This window comes from Vicugna pacos, chromosome 22 (genome assembly GCF_048564905.1).
Source record: "Vicugna pacos chromosome 22, VicPac4, whole genome shotgun sequence".
Taxonomy (NCBI): Eukaryota; Metazoa; Chordata; class Mammalia; order Artiodactyla; family Camelidae; genus Vicugna; species Vicugna pacos.
The window spans coordinates 9,154,963-9,173,734 of NC_133008.1; the positions used below are offsets into that span (position 1 = coordinate 9,154,963).

Here is an 18,772-nt window from a genome sequence, read left to right on the forward strand (position 1 = left end):
TGGGGACCACACGGCCCTGGAAGCACATGAATAGGACAGGGTGGGGAAGAGAGGTGGATAGGAATGGGGGCAGCTTGGCTGCACCAATGGAGGGTTCCCGTGGCACACACCATCACTGCCCGATGGCTCCGAGTGTTTTCTGTGGGTCCTGGGCAGCCCCTTGGCTGGGTAAGTTGGGGCCAGCCTGGCAGTGGGGCCCCAGGACCTAAGTAGAGTTGGGGGAGGAAAAAGGGGCTGCCCTACCCTGGGGCCCCTCCACAGATGAGTTAAAGTCCACAGAGGATCCATTTGGAGGGACTGGCTTGGCAGGGGTTATGCCTTTGTGGGTAGGGACTGAGGGAGGGTGCTTCTGGACTGGGTGTCATCGGAGGGAGGGAAGAAGGAGAGCCCCAGCCTCCTGCCCAGACCCAGGCCTGGCCAGACCGGGATTGGCCAGCCTCAGGCTGGGCCCTCTCAGGGCAGGCTTACCCTGACTCCCTTCCTCAGAGCCAGGCCACTTGACGTCCCTGCCGTGACCTGGAGGTCCACTGGGGATTAGAGGCCAAAGGTCAGCATGCTGGGCAGGGCTGGAATGTGTCATTACTTTGGCTGGCTGGGGACAGTGGTCCTCCTGGCAGTGGGGTGCATGAAGGAATGTATGGGGATTAACACAGTAAGCATAGACCTTAGGATTCCAGAGGGGGTGGGGGGCCAGTGCCTTCTGCACTGGGGTCAGTGCCCCCTGCTGGAGAAACGATGTCCTTTCTTTTTTGAGCAACTTGGGGATGAGGTGGAGGCTGGATCCCCTGGGATGAAGGAGGTGTGAGGGAGTGCCGAGGGGGAGGAGCCCCTGGCCAAGGAAGGAGGGCAGAGGCCAGCTGAGGTTTTCCCCTTCAGAACTGAGACTTAACTGAATAAAAAGAAAAGAAAGAACCAAAAAAAAAAAAAAAAAAGGTAACAAGTGGAGTGGGGGCGGGGTGGGGGGTGGTTACTTCTTGAACATGTCCTGCAGGGGCCCGGGCAGGTATTTGAGCACCGTGTCCAGGATGCTCTCCTCCTCCTCCTCCTCCTCGTCCCCGCAGCCCGCCGGGATGGCCTTCTTGGGCCGGGTCAGGCTCCCCTCGCAGGGCTGCTCCAGGGCTGCCTTCTCCTCAGCCTCCTTCTCCTCCTTCTTCTTCAGCCCGTACTGGAGAGGGGAAGGATGGAGAGCAGCATGAGCGCAGGGCAAAGAGAGAGCTGGGTCTCAAGGTCATGCACACGTGGCCGGGGCAGCTTGTGAAAACCCCTCAGCCTTGGTCCTCTCATCTATAAAATGAGGGTAAGGACACCTTCCTCAGCGGATGCTCAGTAAGAGGAAGAGAGATGGTGCCTAGGGTTTCCTCTAAAATCAAGTCCTGCCCACCCACATAATTCCTCTATTCTTCCTAAATCCTCCAAGATCTGAAAACTGAACGTTCTCCCATACACTTGGAGCCAAATTTTGGTGACAAAACTGGACTGGAACTGATGGAAGGCTACATATAGCCTTGATTTACTGCAGTGTGAGCAGACAAGTATCGAACTGCTGGCATAGGGTGGCAGCTACAGACTCGCTGGGAGTGACAAGTAACAGTGCTCACTATGGCATTTCCCAAATATCCCCACATTCTGGGTTCCAAACTTGTTTCGTCTCCAGGATTTCGGGGACACGGTCGTGGACCTGGAGCAGCACACATTAGGGGGCACTTACCATGGGCATCATCTTATTTAATCCCCATAACGGCCCTTGAGGGAGGTGTTCCTGCGACATGCATTTTCCCAATGAGTCAGGTTCAGAGAGAGCTAGGTGTAAGGCGAGGGCTGGAATTCAGGGAAGCCCGGAGCTGAAGCCGGGGGTTGGGGGGACCCTTTAACCCCTACGCTCCGAGGTGGGCAGGAGGGCGGCGCTGACCTTGTCCCGGATCTGCTGCCGGACCTTCTCGCGCTCCGCCTCCATGCGCGCGTGCTTGGCCTTGCGCTCCTCCTCCTGCTGCCGAAGTGCCTCCTGCCGCTCCTCCTCCTTCTTCTGCGCGTCGGGGTCCTTCTCCTCCTCTCCCCCCAGCATCTTCCCCATGTCCTTGGTGGCCCCTGCGGGGAGTGGGTTGGAGAGGAAGAGGGCGGGGTCATGGGGGTAAGGATGGGAATGGGGATGGGGGCCGTGATGCGCTGTGGCCCCTCCCCCCTGGCTCTGGACTGGGTGAGGGGTGCAGGGCCGGGACCTCACCTCCGAGGGCCTGCTTCATGACGAAGTCCATGCCTACGACTGCTGCGGTTAGTGTGCCCTAGCCAGCAGCCGAATTTGCATGCAGCGCTCCAGGCAGGCCTGGCTCTGGGAGACGTGGCAACCTGCAAAAGAGGATTTGGGGGTCAGATGGGAGAGCCTTCTGCACAGGCAGGGCGGTGGAGTGAGACGAGGGCCTCACCCTGGTTCAGGCATCTGGCACCATCAGTCTGAGGCCAAGAACCAGTGCCGGGTACCGTGGGGATAGGAGATGGAAAGGGGCTATTTCCTGAGCACTTGCTATGTTCCAGGCACATATGTGCTGCCAATGGCTTCTGATCCATATTTTAAAACTTTCATCTTGACCTTATTGCTTTAATTTGGTAGAAGCCAGGAGCGTTGGAAAGAATCTGGAATTTGGATTCAGGCAGAGCTGGGTTCTAATGCCACTCTAACTCTTGTCATGTGAATTTCATGTGACTTTCATGCAGGTTATCCAACCTCCTGGAGCCCCGGTTTCCTCCTCTGAGAGATGGCAGTGCCTCCTTGCTCAGGGCTATTGTGGAGACTGGAGAGAATTCCAGCCTGGGCCACTGGATCAACCCCTAGGGGGCGTGAGCTTGCCCTCAGGGCTCCAGCAAATCAGAGGTGGATGGAAAAATGAGACCAGCTAGCTTGGCTGAACATATCCAGACTTCTGAAATTAGGTAAGTGGAGAAATAAGTTATTTTTATTGCAGCATACACGTAAGTTTTGTGTTTTATAGCTTAATATCGATTTTGATTTTGAACTACACATAGGGAGTTGGAGACATGATAATCTTCTTGGGGCTTAGGGCCTTTCAAGTACCAAGCACTGGACCTCATAAGCACTCAGCTTATGTTAGCCCCCCTTTCCCTCTCCTTAAATCACCGACTTTCAGTTTTTATTATATTTTTATTGTTTTTTTTTTAGCCTCAGAAGATTTTCTCCAAATAAAATCTTCATGGGAATCTCATTATGAAAAATACATAAAAATGCAACTATTCCAATGGTGGTGGGGGGAGGGGGAAAGGGTCTGGAGCCTCCCTCTACCCTTGGCCTCCTTCTTACCCTGTTTTTCGAACCTCCCTGAGAATTTGAACCTGGATGTTTTAACTCTTAGAGATTTCTTTCTTTTTTTCTTTTTAACTTAAAATTTTTTTTTCTGAAGAGAGGTATTTAGGTTTTTATATATATATTTTTTATTATTATTTTTATTTAATGGAGGTACTGGGAATCGAGCCTATGATCTCATGTGTGCTAAGCATGCACTCTAACACTGAGCTATTCCCTCCCCCGGAGATTTCCTTTTTGTTTTGACCATTCAGTGTCACTGGTGCTTTCACAGGCAAAGCCACCACAAACCCTTTTTCAGGTGTGGAGGGGCACATCTGTGAGCTCTCCAAGGTGTCGTGTGTCCTGATGGTCAGCTGAAGCCAGGCCTACCCCCCAAAACCTTGGGGTCTTTATGATTTGCTTGGAAGAAAAAGGGGTCCTGGGAGATGGTGGCAGGGAAGTCAGACCAAATATTGCAGCCAGGTTGAGTTCAAGGTCACCAGCTGTTTGTTGATGATGGATTTTCCTCATTTCTTTCAAGATGAGAAAACATATCACTAGACTGAGATCTTTTCATAAAATGGGCCCTGAGAGTTTATTTGAGAACTTCTGCCTGATCAGATCACCTGATAGGTTGTTTTGAGAAAGGAAAGTCATGATGGTGTAGAAAACCATCCCCAGGGACTTTGGTATCAGACACATCTAGTTTGAAATCTGGTCCCAAAACTCACTGGCTGTGGCTCCCTGGGAGAGTTTTGGCTTTTTCCCTGCAAATCCGGGGAGTATTAAGTCCCCCTTGTACTGATGTTTGAAAGGGAAGAGAAGCTACTGATCAGTTGCCTGGCGTGTAGCAGGCACTACATGCGTGATGTCAGCCACTGCTGACTGCATGTTTATGAGGACACGTCAAAAAAGAACAGGATTCCCAGGAAATGCAGGAGAACCCACCCTGACCCAGAATTCTGAGTTTAAAGGCAGCTTGGCTCAGTCAATCAAGGTGTTTTCATTTGACTCAAAACATTGTAAAGAGACTGCATTTCTAAGAACAGGAAATGAACAATTTAATAATCAAACGATTTCAGGAACCCTTGGGTTCCTCCTCAGTGTTTACATGCAGCTCAAGGAATTGCCAGGTGGTGGTGGAGGATGCAGGACTCTAATTTGAGATGTTTCAAATTGGTCCACAGGGCACCTGTGCTTTAGTTCCAGCCTCATCCTTAACTTGCTGCCTGGCAAGTCTCTCTCCTGGACCAGATGATCTTCTGGGCCCTTTTCCCAGTGCTTCTGTTGAAGCAGTTCTGCAGCAGTTGAACTGCTGGCCATCCCACTGTATCCTTAAACCCTTCTTTTCTCTTGTTTCTGTGACTCAGTTCTTTCCTCTCCCCCAACTTCACTACTCTCCCTCCCTTCCTACTGCTCTTTCTCCCCTCCCTTCCTTTGTGGCTCCTCTTCTTCCTCTTGTCTCTTCAGAAGTGTGTTCTCCAGGACTCTGACCTCAGCCCCTGTCTTTTTTTCATCTCTAACCTTTCCCCGGGGGAACTCATCCTTCCCAGGGACTTTTAATGACCGCTAACGCTGATGACACCTAGACATCTTACCTGGGCACTAGACCTCTATCTTCATTTGTCCATTAAGTGTTAGTTGAGCATCTACTATGTGTCCAGCACTGTGTTAGGCACTAGGGATGTAACAGTGAATGAGACAAAGTCCTGTCCTTGTGTAGACTACATTCTGGGGTATGTATTGTGTGTGTGCGTGTGTATGTGTGTGTGCGTATGTGTGTGTGTGTGTGTGTGAGAGAGAGAGATATGGAAATAGGCAAAAAATAAGTCAAGAAATACACTTGCCTCCCGTTTGCCCACCTCCCCTTGGATGTGCCAGGGCACCACTCAAACTCAACATGTTACCTCTCTATCACCAAACCATCTCCTTCTCCAGACTCCTCTGTTTCCTGCATTCACTCAGAAAACATCGATTACCAGCCCCACTCGCAACAAGCAAAGTACATCTACTCAAGGGCTGAGCCCTCTCTGTGCTTACATCACTGTCACTCTAGGTGACTCCCAGCGTGGTCCTTTCAGCTGTTAAGCAATTTTTTCGTCACCCTGTCGAGACTCCCCTAACCAGTTTCTCCAGGTCCAACCTACTCCCATCCATCCATCTCAGCAGGTGATTTCCTTCCCATTCCTTGTGGTGTGGTTCACTTGAAGGCTCACAAATGCTGCGGTCAGGCACATCTGACTCGGATCCCGAATCTGCTACTTTTTAGCTACGTGATAGTGAGTAATTGACTTAACCTCTCTGAGTCTCCATTTTCTTTATAGAGCGAACATTATAATACCACTTTGAAGGGTTAGAAATAATCTATGGAATGTGTTTTGTATATGATGGGGGCTCAGTCAATAGTGGCTACTATCATTACCAAAATAATGCCAGCTGGTGTGAGCTCCTGCAACCTCCCCTCGTAGCTCCTAAGGAAGAGATTCCCTCTGTCCCACTGAAGCCAGTCCATCTGTCTGAGCTCCAGTTTTTCTCTTTAGACCTCCTCCTTTATCCATTCATCACTCCCTCTTCCTCACATCTCCAGTCTTTACTCCTTAGGTGTCTTTTATCCCTGTCCTTCTCCAGCTCCTGCTGTGAACCCACCTTTCTCTGAATCTCTGCCCTCTTACTTCATGATCAAGTGGTCTCCACTTGGTGCCACCCAGTCAAACCCTACAGCTCTGTGAGATCAGAAGTCTGCAGCGCCTGCACTGCTGCCAAGAAACTGCCAGAGGCCTCTTAATCCGCAGACCCAGGGGTGTTTCCACAGCCCTCCTCTCCCTCTGTAACATCAGATGCTGATAAAGACCTCTTACCCCTCTTCCACCTGCCCTGGTTTTTTTTCAGCTTTCTTCTAGAATCTCCTGAATCCGTGACACAGCACTCCTGTGGTCATCACCCTGCTTCTCAGACGGTCTTCTCTCTGTCTTTTGCTGACTCCCCCTCCCACTGCCCTTCCATCCCCTACTCTGTCTCCCTGGGAAATCTCACCTATCCCTGTTGGTTTATGCCCTTCTTCAGCTACAGATCTCTCTCTCTCTCTCCCAGACCTGCACATTTAACTCTGTACTGAATAGTCTCAAGTTCAATCTGTCCAAAGATCAATCTCATCCTTGCCTCCCCCACCCAACTATCTTTTCCTCCAGCATGCCTTGTTCCAACTGCCTCAATAGAAAACTCCAGAGTCAGAGAATTCTTCATTCATTCATTCATTCATTCATTCACTCACACACTACTTGCACAATATTCTTTGGACATCTACTCTCTGCCAGGCAATGTCCTGGCTGCTAGGGTTATGGCAAGAAACAAGGGAGTCCGAGCATTTATTCTCCTAGCAGTCAGTCCACTAGGGAGGTAGACATTGGACAAGAAACCACACAAGGAATTGGCAAGTTATAATTGGGAGAGGGTGCTGAGGGAAAAGTCTGGAGACTATAGCTTCACAGTGTTTCCTGCATCCACACGCCCCCTCTTCTACAGCTGCTAATGCCTTGGTTCAGGGCCTTGAGGTTCTGAATTTGTGTATAACCTCTAACTGGATCCCTCCTCTTATCCATCCTCCGCAAGGCTGTCCGATTAATCTTCCTAAAGGGCAGATCTGCCCATGCAAACACACCCTGCAACGGCTCCCCATGGCCTCGTTAAACCAACTAGAGTCCTTGTGCTGACCTTCACGTCCTGCACGGTCTAGCACCTGCCTACCTCGCCATTCACTTCTCGTCCGTTGCGTGTGGCTCTCTGTCAGCTAAACCTCCGCACACATTCTTTCCAAAAACTCTGCACACATACTTTCCAAAAACTCCAAAAGCATCTGTTTATGCTATTTCCACAGTCTTGGAATCTCTTAACCTCATCTCTGCCAGTTCAAATCCTGGCTCCACTACTTACTAAGTGACCTTGAACAAATGACTTCATCTTTTCTCATCTGTAAAGTGGAGACAATAACACCTATGCCCAAGGCATGTTGTGAGCATTAAGTGAAATAATGCAAATAAAGTGCTCAGCCCAGTGTTTGGCACGTAGTAGATGCTCAGTATATATTAGCTATCACCATCATCTCCACCATTACCAGCAGCAGCAGCATTAATTTTCAAAGACCCTGTCATACATAACATAAAATTTCCCAGATCTTCTGGGTGAGATGTGATGGTATCATTCTCTTTTGAGACCCGTGGCACTTTCTAAGGGCAGCCTTACCTGTCTCCAGCTCATACACCCTGCCCAACTATGTGTCTTTCCCTTCCCAGTCACTCTGAACTCCTCCCAAGCCAGGACCTGTATCTTGCACATTTCTCCTGTCCTAGAATCTGCAGCATCTCCTGGTTCTTGGTATATCCTCAGGACATGTTTGCTGGATTGAATTTAATGTGTGCCAGCGAAGTGTGTGAGAGTGTACTCGTTCAAGGTATGATCCTGCGTGTCTGACTCTGAACTTGGGCAGCATTGTGATTCTGCGTGAGCGTGTGTGCAGGCGTGTGTGTGTGGAGATATTTTGTCATATGCCTGTAGGAGTGCTGAAGTCCAGCAGGTTGTGTGCAGTTGAGGATTTTGGCCAGACCGCCAGGAGGCGCTCCTCAGCGGGTCTGCGGGAAGCCTCGGTCTATCCCTGCGCGGGAAGGGTGACGGTGGTGGTGGTAGTGGGGATGCTAGGCTAGGGGGAGGGGAAAAGAGGAGGGGGTGGGGCAGGTTTCCGTGCCTTTAGCGCGCCCGGGATCCAGGGCGCGTCTTCAGCTTCCCCTCCCCGGCTCCTTCCCAAACCACCCCGGCCCGAAGGCAGCTGAGGCACTTCCTCAGGTTCGGCCCTCTGAGCCCCAGGCGGTTTTCGCGACTGGGCCCGCCATCTGATAAGCAGACTGGGGCACCTGCAGTGTTTGTCCTTGTGGCTGTTTTTCTGTGTGTGTGTGTGTGTGTGTGTGTGTGTGTGTTTAAATGGCTCAAGTCCGGGCCATATTCACCGCAACTGAGTTCAACACTCATTTGCTTTTTTGCGGGGGACTCTACGCTAATGGCGGTGGCAGAGACTGGGGATGTCCCTCTATCCCCTACCCCACGCCCCTAGAAGCACGGGGGGAGGGGAAGGAGCAGTGGAGGATGGGAGGCGGCAGGGAACTGGCTCCTGCAGAAAAGCGGAAGTGGCGGGGGCTTCGCATCCCCTCCGAAGAAGAGGGGACAGGAATTCTGGCGCCCCTATCGGGTCCCCCGCATAGATCGATGTAGCCAGGAGCTCTGCCCCGAGCTCACGGTTGGCCCCTGAGAGCGCCCCTCCTCCAACACTCAGGGCTCCAACCCCAAGACCCCGCCGGGTCTCAAACTTTGCTGAGGGAGGGGGCAGAGTGGGACCGGCGAAGGCGTAGAACAGACCGTCCCTAATGACCCCAGGCAGCGGACAATTGCTCTCCAAACCTCGCCTCCTCCTCCTCCCATGACAAATAATCCTCTTGGTCCCCCCACCCCCAATCGACGTTTAGGTTCTCCTCCACTCCACCTTCGGTCTGTCCGCCCCACTCCCGCCGCCCTCTGACTCACTTCGGGACCCCGAACTGAACCCCCTCGGGGGCGGCTCCCTCCTCCCAGGCGAAGGAAGACCCTGGCCGGCTCCTGGTTAACCGGAGCCTGAAGTAGCTTAGATCGACGTCCCCCACCCCTACCCCAAGAGCTCGAAGTTGTTCTCTAGGTTCACACTTGAGTCTCCCGCCGTCCTCGGGGCGGTCTTGGCTCCCCGGGAGCTGGGCAGTTTCAGGCTTCTGCCCGGGGGTCTCTGGCTCGGGGGCCCACCCCACCCTCCCAGTTTGCGCCTGTTTCCCTCCCTTCCCTCCGCCTGCTCGCTTCGCCCTCGCAGGGAGCTGTCCTTTCAGCACCACGGCGAGCGCGCCCGGGAGGGTCCCCGCTGCCGCCGCGCAGCCTCCCATCCTGGCGCCGGGGCGGACTTGGGGAGCTATTCCCCCCGAAAGCCGAACTCCGCAGCTTCCGTGGCTGCGCTGCGGCTTCGAGACCACAGCCCGGACCCTGTTGCCCACAGCCCGGCTCCGCCCTCCCGGCCTGTGGCCAGCACCGACCTGGCGGTCCCCGCAACCGTCTGAGCCGCTGCAGGGCTCCGGCCCGAACTCAGCGAGGCGGTTCCTTATGCTGTTTCAGCTCCCGCCGCCGCCTCGTGCAACTCCGCCCGGCGAGCTGGGGCCGTGGCTACTGCCGCGGGCGGCTGCCGGAGGCGCCCTCCAATCACACCCGTCAGCCCGGCCCTGACGTGCTACCGCTCCCCTTCCAGATGGGAAATTCAAATCTCTCTCTCTCTCTCTCTCCCCCCCCTTTCCCCTTTTCTCCCCTCCCTCCCCCTCGCTCTTTTTGTCCCTCTCCCCCCCCCATTCCCTTTCCCCCAGCTTTCCCTCTTCCTCCCCCCCTCCGTCTCCCTTTCCCATTCTCCCTCCTTTCCCTCCACCTCTCTTTTTAAAAATCTCCATTCGGTCCTTCCTCCTCCACTTTTCCTTCCACCTTCTCCTCCAGACACCCAGCGATCCTCCCTGCAGCCACCTATGCTGGCCACAGCTCTTAGGAACGCAAGCTTGCTGCTTCAATATTATTAGGGGGCAGTGCGGGTCAGGGGAGGGCTTTTTAAGGCAGAACTCCAAGGTCGCCTGCCCAGGAAAACCCTCCTTGATTCCTCCAGGCGGAACTGGTTACACTCTCTTCAGATCTCCCACCAGCCCTAGGCACACCCCTGTTTCAGAGGCCTCTGTTGCTCCTCTGTTTGCAAACCTCTGGCCTGTGAGCTCCTACGACAGGACCACTGTCGGGTCATCTTTGCAGCCCCTCAGCGTGCTGTCCTGCCACACGAGCACTCAGAAAACACTGATGGATCATGTGGGTAAGGCCCCCATAAAGGGTAAAGAATCTTCCCCGCGGACCCAGAGGGAGAAGACTTGCAAAATTGCAGTGGACCTTGGGCAGGTCACTTGCCAGTCCATTCTAGATCTGATATGCTGTGAAGAATTAGGAATTTTTTGCAAACTTTATCCTAGAAGGCCATTTTCTAGAATGCTCTCCTTTGCCCAGGGAAGAAAAGGCATGACCAAGAGACAGGACAACATATGTCCCCATCCCCATCCTTTCCCCCTTTCCTCACACTCAGTTTTCCTTTTATTACTCACTCCTAATGAGCCTCTCCATTCTGCTTGCCATCTTTTGGCCCTAAAATGCTTCCTTTAATCCATCTTGATGTGTAGGAAAATGGCTTCAGAGAGGAGGGGCCTTGCACCAAGCCTCTGAAAGATTTGCAGGAGTTTATGCATCAATCAGGGTTATGTCAGAGTGGAGATGACTCCTGCTTCTGTAAGGGGATGGCTTCCTTCCAAGAAGGGAGCAGCAAGAGCTGCAGAAGGACAGAATCTGGGAGAGGAAGGAGGCGTGATTTCATTCTAAAAAGGGGGGACTATTCCTTTACACATGTTCACAGCAGAGGCCTTAAAATGGGGACCCCCCCATATCAGAAGCTATTGGTGGACCCACCTTCCTCACCTGGAGAGTCATCTTCTGAAGCTTATCTCTGGTTTCCCCTTACAGGCTGTGGGGCTGCGTATAGTGAAGTCCCTTCCTTTACGGCTGAGTTTTCTGTTTCATTCTGGGTTGACCCATTAGCAGGCTCACTTTCAATTTTTCTTCCCTTTCCAGAGGCAGACACTAATGGAGGGGGCGCAGGGTTGGGGGAGGTGCTTTTGAGTAGAGTGACTTAGACCTACCCCTAATGCTGGAGGGAAGATCTGGGAAGGGAGATCTGACAGGCTGTCATTTCAAGACTCCTAGTCCTCCTGTCTCCTCCTCCCTCCTTTCCTGTTCTCCTAGAACAGAAGCTTAGTGAATGGGACCTGGCTGGCAGGACTCTCATTACCACTGGGGTTTTTCCACAATGGGCATTGCCTTTGACGTGGACTTTGACTAAGCTGGGCTAAAAATCCAACTTAGCCTTTAGAATAGTACTCAGCTTAGTTCCGGACACAGCACTCTAAGATGGGCTGTAGTAGGTTTGAGTATGGTTGGAAAAGAAGGGAGTGGTTCGGTGGTGGGGGTCTGGAAATCCAGTCAAATGAGGGAAGGTTGCAGGATTTGAGCATGTTTTACCTGGAGGAGAGAATGCTGAAGAATGATTAGCCCTTGAAAGATGGACAAGTCTTGCTCAATTTGTAATTCCAGCACTTAGCACAGTGCCTAGCAAAGCAGGGGCTAAAGAATGCTTGTTGAATGAATAAATGACCATTGCAGGGAAAGAGGAATACTATCGTTTTTGCTGGTGCTCAAGACAGAACTGGGGCAATGGGGGAAAGGTAAAGGAAGGCAGACAGAGCTCTAAGAGGAAAACATTTCTATCAACTGCAGCTGCCCAGCCATAGTATGGACTGCTCATGTGAGGGGGTTAGTTCCCCATCCCTGGAAGATGGCAATTGGGTGGCAGGTGACAGATAAAGTCCCCTTAGATCTTCAGCTCCTATGAGCCTATTAAAAACTGCATGAGCTGACATAGGTCATATCAAGCTGCAGAAAATTTTACTGGTGAATTAAAGGACAGCTCAGCCAAGTTTTGGTGGCTTCATCCTTTGAAAGATTGGGGGCAAATCATGCCACTTTAGCCACTGATGCTTCCTGTCAAAAGAAGATGGTAGAGAGAGGAGTACTTGATCCTGTTCAGTGTTACCAGCCTGGACATGGTTTCCAAATACTCTTTTATAACTGTGGAAATGCCACTAAATATTGTAAGCTTTTCTTAATGATCATAATATAACTAATCATACAACCATCGGACCCCCATTATGTTTCAGGAGCTCACTTTGGTGCTTTGCATAAATCCCATTTTCTCCTGTAATTCACATAAACCCCTATTCTCAAGATGAGGAGGGCAAGGCCCATGGAGATACAGTGAGTCTTTGGAGCCAGGATTCCAGCCCATGCCTGCCTGACACTGAGCTCCGGGGTCTTTCCACCAGGCTGGGCTGCTTCTCTTCTGACACATCCCACAGCCTATGGAAATGTAACTTTTGCTCTGCCGATATATATATATTTTACATTGACATTTATCATCTTCCCTGTTCTCCAGCTTCGCACTTTAAAAAAAAACCTGCCATGAATTCACACTCAGATTGGGGTCTTCATGTCATGTGGTTTGTCAGCATTTCCTTCATCTCCTGCATCTCTAATCCATTCTGCTGCAAGTCCCTGCCCCCCACTCCAGCCTCGGTCCTTGCAGAGCCTGCTCTGTAGACAGCTTCTAAGAGTCACCTGGAGAAATACAAATGTGGCTCAGCTTAAGGTGTCTTAGCCTGGCTGGTACTGAATTTCCACTTTTATTTATGAGCCCTGTGGGCTGGGGCAGGGGGCCAGATTTGAACAGATTTTTAAAATGATGTGTACATGCCTTGAATGCTCACTGAGAAGCCAATCAAGAGAGCTAATGTCAGTACTCTGTGTGAGGACTGAGGAACAGTGTGTGAGGGATGACAACTGTCGCAGACTATAAATGTGATCAGTGAGAATGGCGCTCGTCCAAAGGTCAGCTCATTTCTTCCCCGCCGCTGCCTCAGTCCAAAGGGCACTCTGGATGCCATGCGAGAGATGAGGAAGAGCTTGCTGGCTGGGGCTGATCTCACCTAGGAGGTAAGCTGGTTGCTGCAGGGAGACATCTGAATGCCCCTGATGCTGACTTCACAACCTGTCATTCTAACTTGAGCCTGGAGGGGCAGAGTTGGTCTTGCTTTGAGGGGCTGGCCATGTGGCAGAGGCAGAAACAGAACGATGAGGTTGGTGAACAGGGAATGGCTAATGGCTAGGGTGCCATCACTGTCAGGTTGTGAGGTCAGGATCCCAGTCTGCCTCCTTCAACACGGAGTGACGTGGTGTGAAGGTAAACCCATTGGTGTGCAAAGGTGCACTTGTGTGTGTGCCCACCTCCGGGGACCGTGCAGGTGAGAGTGGGCAGCCTCCGTGTGGAGGGATACAGATGCTAGTAGGGCAGGTGTGGGTCTGTGACTATGAGACTTTCAGAGTATGGTGGTGTATCCATCCTGATTTGAAGTGACTCTGGTGTGACAGTGTTATCAGGTGTAGAGCTAAGTAAGTGGTTTTACAGTGGAATATGTCAACAGCATAGTGTGATGGTGTGGGTGAAGGCACGGGCACCACACACAGCTATTTAGCTTGTGCAGTGCACAGCCACAGTGGTTGTGCATAGACCGTGCCAGATGCGAAGGTTCTGGGGACATGTCACCATTTCTGTGTAATGGTTTATGTCCTGAACGTTGCTGTCTGTGGGAGATGACACAGGTGATAGTGTGTCGCCATTAGTATGAGATGGTGCCACCATTGGTGGCAAGGGTGCAGGTGTAAGTGGGTCACAATGAGCTGGCACATGTGTCACTGTCATTGTGTGGGCCAGGAGGCGTTTGTATGTGCATCCAGGAGGGTGTCATCATCACTGTACAGACATATAGGCACTGTACAGACAGTCACCGAGAGTGACTGATCCTTTCTCTTCCGTTCTCCCTGCCAGCAGAGAAGCCCTTGGTAACCCAACCTGGCAGCTCCTGCCCCACCTGGGAAGCTGCAGAAACCTTTGGATCCTCCATTCTCCACTTTTGTTTCTCAGAAAGAGGGTCCCAGGTTTCCCTTCTGAATCCTGACTCACTGGTGGTGCAGGGGGTATGTGTGGGAACCCCTTGAGGAGCCCCTCTCTATTCCAGAGCCTGCCCCCAACTCAGAGCCCCTTCCCACAGCCCAGCATTTGCCCACCAGCTCCTGAGACGTCCTCTGCTCCCCTTCAGCCCATTTCCACCCTCCCAGATCCAGGCTCTCATTAGCATGTCAAGGCAGTCCTCTTTCAGCCCACACGTTGTACCCTGGGATATCCCCACACAGTCAGCTCCCTCTCATCCTGAGGTTCCCTGAAACCTCACATTTTCATGTCTGCCGCACCAGTCTGCAGCTCCCCCACCATCCGGCACAGGCACAGGGAGGATATTTTGGTGATAAATCCTTCCTCCCTTGCCACTGGTTCTTTTTCAAGTTCTCTGCCATGGCTTTTGCCTCCCCTCCTCCAACCTCAGCCCTTCCAGCACTCTGGGACATGGTTGGACCTCCCGGTTCATCAGGGATTCCTCCTGACGACCCCAGATACTTGTGTCACCATAGAGCCAGCCAGTGCACCCTGTCACGCCTCTTCATTTGAGTCCTAGCATTGGGCTTGCTCAGACACAATCAGTTCAGCATCACCGTTTGCTCTGTGCCTTCAGGAGTTCCCCCTTCCAGAACGTCCCTCCACCCTCATGACACTTGGTCCCTTTTTCCTTCCCCCATGTGAAATCCGTGCTCAGAAAGACAGTCTTTACACCTTAGAATCTCGTCCTTAGGCACACAGAAACAGAACAAGAGTTCCAGAATACTAGACTCATATGCAAAAGGTCATTTTAGAATCACATTTGGAATCACAGAATCTAGAATGACAGGCTCTCTAAACACTGTTGTCCAAGAGTGGCCCCCTCCTACTGAGATCCCCTGGGGTGAGGGGACCTGTTAAAAACACTGCAGATTCTTGGGGAACATTTCTCACGTGGGCTGAACCAAAAATCTTGGAGCTGGGAGCCCAAGGATTTGCACAGGTCACCGAGACCCCAGGTGTTTTGGGTACACCCACTAGTTGAAAAACCCTTGCCTTGGGTCAAGAGAATCTGAGAATCATATGATCCTGAGTCCTAGTCTTATAGGAAAAAAATATTGAATCATGGAACCATAGGCTATTTTAGGATTAATAGAGGCTTAGATTCAACAAAGTACACACATTCATGCACAGCTTTAAAATCTTAAATCTATGAATCTTAACGTCTAGAATTGTGGAGCTGGAAGTGATCCTGCAGTGTGATTTTGTTCCTGTTCCAGGAGGAATTTTTCCTTTTCAGCCTTGCCGCTCCTTTTCCCCCTGTCTCTTGCAGAGCTGCCTCCTCAGTCTTGCCTGTATTTGTGAAGATAAATGTTCTCTCCATCCTGGTGCAAAGGCCACTGGTGGAACCCCTTCATTTATAGAGCGAGTGAGCTGGAGATGACTTCTGCTTTCCATTTAGGACTGGCACACCCTGGCCCATAAGGCAGATTTTCCTCTTTGATAAAATGAATCTGAGGGGACATTATTGCTGTTGTAATAAAACAGGCATAGCCGAGGAACAGGGACAACATTAATAAGCTCATGGAGCTTTATGTCCAGGAGATGAATCACGCATAAAAACTCAGCACTGAAAAGGTACTTTTCTGGTCATCTGACCCAGTGTCTTCAGTTTACAGTTGGAGAAACAGAGGTCCAGAAAGGGAAGGAACTTTCTCAATGCCACACAGCAAGTTAATGAAACTCTTAATTCCTAAAGTATTGAGTCCCAGCTGTGACTCAGTATTACAGCTCTACACTTCTTAAAACCCTCCAGCAAGCGAAGCACCATTCTAGGGGTGATACAGACGTCAGCCCTTTCAGCTCATGACAACCCTATGTGGTAAGTTTTTTTTCACTCACTTATTCATTTATCAAACATGTATGGAGGCTCTGAGACTCACCAGGTACTCTCCTAGGCAATAATGTATAAGAACTTTTGGCATTTCTCTTTCCTCTCCTTATTCCACGGCGAGAGATGCAAATACTCCACAGAGAGAAAACACACGGACCAATTCACACGCTCAAGATCCTTTCAGATCAGAGCCTCTGATGTGAAGCACTCAGGAGCGAGCCCACTGACAGTCAACGATAATACAGCACGCTAAGTGCTGTCCTAGTGAAGAGGCAGCTCCGAGGAGGAGAACCAAAAACACACAGCTTTCAGGGCAGATGGGATTGGAAGCCCAACGCAGTGGGGGTGGACAGGGTGGCTGGCTCCGGGGCTGTCCGAGTCAGCTCAGAGGCACCATGGAGGACAGAGTGATGGACTCTGGTCACGTAGAGACACGAGTGAAATCTCAGCAGCTCTCGGCCCCTTCCAGATAGTGTGGCGTCTCTCTGAGACTCAGTTTCCTCCTCAGTGAAATGGGGGAATGATCCCCACCTCCGAGGGCGATTGTGAGGCAGAATTAAAACAGTGTTTGGGAAACAGCTGCACAGTTTAAGCAAGTGTTAATCCTCTTTCTTTTTGACAGCCGAGCAAGGCAGGATTTCTGGAGTTTGGGGCAATGCAACCATTAAACAAAGCCTCCTTTTATGATCTCTTGGTCAGAGAACTCTGCCTCATGAGTCCCCTGAGTTTAAGTTGGAGTGGGAAGAAAGACTTTGAAGCTTAGAGGAAAATGAGAGAGATGTTTCCTCTACTTCTTTACCTCCTCCGTTCTTTTCCAACTCATAACGACCAGGAGTATCATGTCCCTAAATGGGAATTCCCTGAATGACGTCCAGAGGGGGCTTAGAGTTCAAGCTCAAGGACAGGAGGAATTTTCCACCCGCAAATCTAAAAATGGCTGCTCTGGGCCACTCCATCTCCAGTTGTTTTTTTCTGGCAGAAGAACAGAATGAAATAAAACCACCTGTCATTTGGCAAACAAACAAGAGGTTGGAGAGGTCTTGGGAAGACGAAGCCAGCAAAAAGCTGAAAGGGTTGACAAGGAAGGAATTTTCATGTACTGAGTCTCTCACTGTGGTATGTGATTGAATCCCCACCCCAGTGCCTCTGTTACCTCAAATGTCCTCACCTTTACTTTATATTCAGATCACGATACTCATACTCAGAGAGGTTAAGCACCTTGTTCAGAGTAACACAGCTGAGAGGTGGCGGCATCAGCAGTACTGGAACTTGGTATGTCTCTCCAGGGGGCCACATTTTCAGAGGGGAACTAGGTGGCTTTCTGGCAGCCAAGCCGGGGTCTGCAGGGCAACTGGTCCAAAGTGTGAGTGACCCTGTCAGGGCACCTCTATGGGGACCTTGTCATAAGCTGGTCCTTAATGGGGCTGAGTGTTCCAAGTCTGAAGGTGATCAAAAGTGATGGGGGCTGTAGGTCAGGGCCCTGGAATTCTGCCCTAAGAATTTAAAGTTAAAAAAAAAAACAAACAAAAACCCTCTGTGGCTGTCCTTTGCTCACTTCTGCTCAGTTCAGCTCAGCCTGGCTCTTAACACCAGCCATCTAACCATTGCTCCTGCCTCTGCTCTTGCCTTCAGATTGACTTTCTAACTGGCTTCCAGATCCGTAGGAGAATCATAGCTTTCTAAAACATGGGCCTGATTGCATCATCCCCCTCCTTAAAACACATGGTGGTCACAGCTTATTTTGCCACCTAGCACCCACTCCTCCCTCGCGTGGCATCAGCTTTGGAGGAGCCAACCTGTGTATTTCACTTGGAGCCACGGATGGATCACGTGACCTGGGCTAAGCCAATCAGCGCGTAGGTCTCCCCGGCCCCTCCAGATCAGTGCAGGGATAGTCACACGACCGAAATCGGACCAGTCCGGGCCAGAGACACTCACCTCTGGGACTTCTGCTTGAGCTAAGGGAAATGGACACTCTTTTAAGCTTTACTGAGGTATGAATTGGGCTTCTCGGGAGTTAACCACATGGAGCCTCAGAATGGGGATCAGCTCAGAGCAGGTAGAGCCAAGAAAAGGAGAGGGAGAAACTCTAGCCTGGTAACATTGTTTCCACCTTGGATCAAGCTGTGCCTACAGCTCCCCCGGGTCTTGTCGTTTTTTATGAGCCAATAACCGCCCCTTCCTTTTCGTTCTCCTTAAAGCCGCTTTAAGTGGCTTTAGTTTTTTTTTTTTTTTCCTTGCAACCAAAAGATTCCTAACTGACACAAAAATCCTTTAGTGTCTTCTGGTTGCCTTCAGGAGAAGGTACAAATCCTTTAAATTGGCCCTTAAGGCCGTGCATGATCTGAACCACGCTCTCCTATTCCATTAATAGCCACCTATGCTCCCTGGATACGCTGCCACCTGGCGTGTCTGTGCCTTTGCCCACGCCGTTTGCTCCCAGAGGGGCCTTGTCTGCTCCGTTCAGTTGGCACACTTTTATTTTGACCATCATGGCTCAGCTGGAGCAGAGAGGAGCCCCCCTGGGAAGCAAGGCTGAGTCAGGGCTGTCCTGTGTACTGCCACATGGACCGCTTCATTGCAGCATCCCCGAAACGAAACTTTGCACTTGGAGTTGGTTTTCTCGTCTGACTTTCTCCCTAGATTTTGCACTCTTTGGGGAGGAGGGGGTCATTGAGCCTGAGGGATTCATTCACTCAGCAAATATGGACTGAGTGTCTACTACAGGCTGGGGCCTCCTCTAGGTCCTGGGGACACAACAGAGAGAAAAATAACTCTACAAATTCCCATCTTGTCTGATGGGGAAGCAGATGCTGCTCGAGTAAACACACACGTGGGCCCAATCATTTCAGAAGGTGGTGGGGCTGTGGTGTAGTAAGACCTGGGGAAGCTTGCTCCTGCCTCTGGG

At 51.2% G+C, this 18,772-nt stretch overlaps 1 protein-coding gene across 2 annotated transcripts in view; it reads right to left on the bottom strand.

Annotated features, from left to right (window-relative positions):
• Nucleotides 1-341: 341 nt before the first annotated feature.
• Nucleotides 342-18,772, bottom strand: part of CPLX2 (complexin 2) — a 77,596-nt gene continuing 59,165 nt past the window's right edge. The window contains exons 1-4 of one of the 2 annotated variants that reach the window (XM_006198963.4): nucleotides 9,394-9,558; nucleotides 2,222-2,343; nucleotides 1,910-2,085; nucleotides 342-1,165 (exon numbers count right to left, since the gene is read on the bottom strand). In XM_006198963.4, the coding sequence (XP_006199025.1) occupies nucleotides 968-1,165; nucleotides 1,910-2,085; nucleotides 2,222-2,252 (405 nt within the window). In that variant the 5' untranslated portion in view covers nucleotides 2,253-2,343; nucleotides 9,394-9,558 and the 3' untranslated portion in view covers nucleotides 342-967. Of the gene's footprint in view, nucleotides 1,166-1,909; nucleotides 2,086-2,221; nucleotides 2,344-9,393; nucleotides 9,559-18,772 lie in introns of those variants that run through there. The other variant, XM_006198964.4, reaches the window with a different exon arrangement.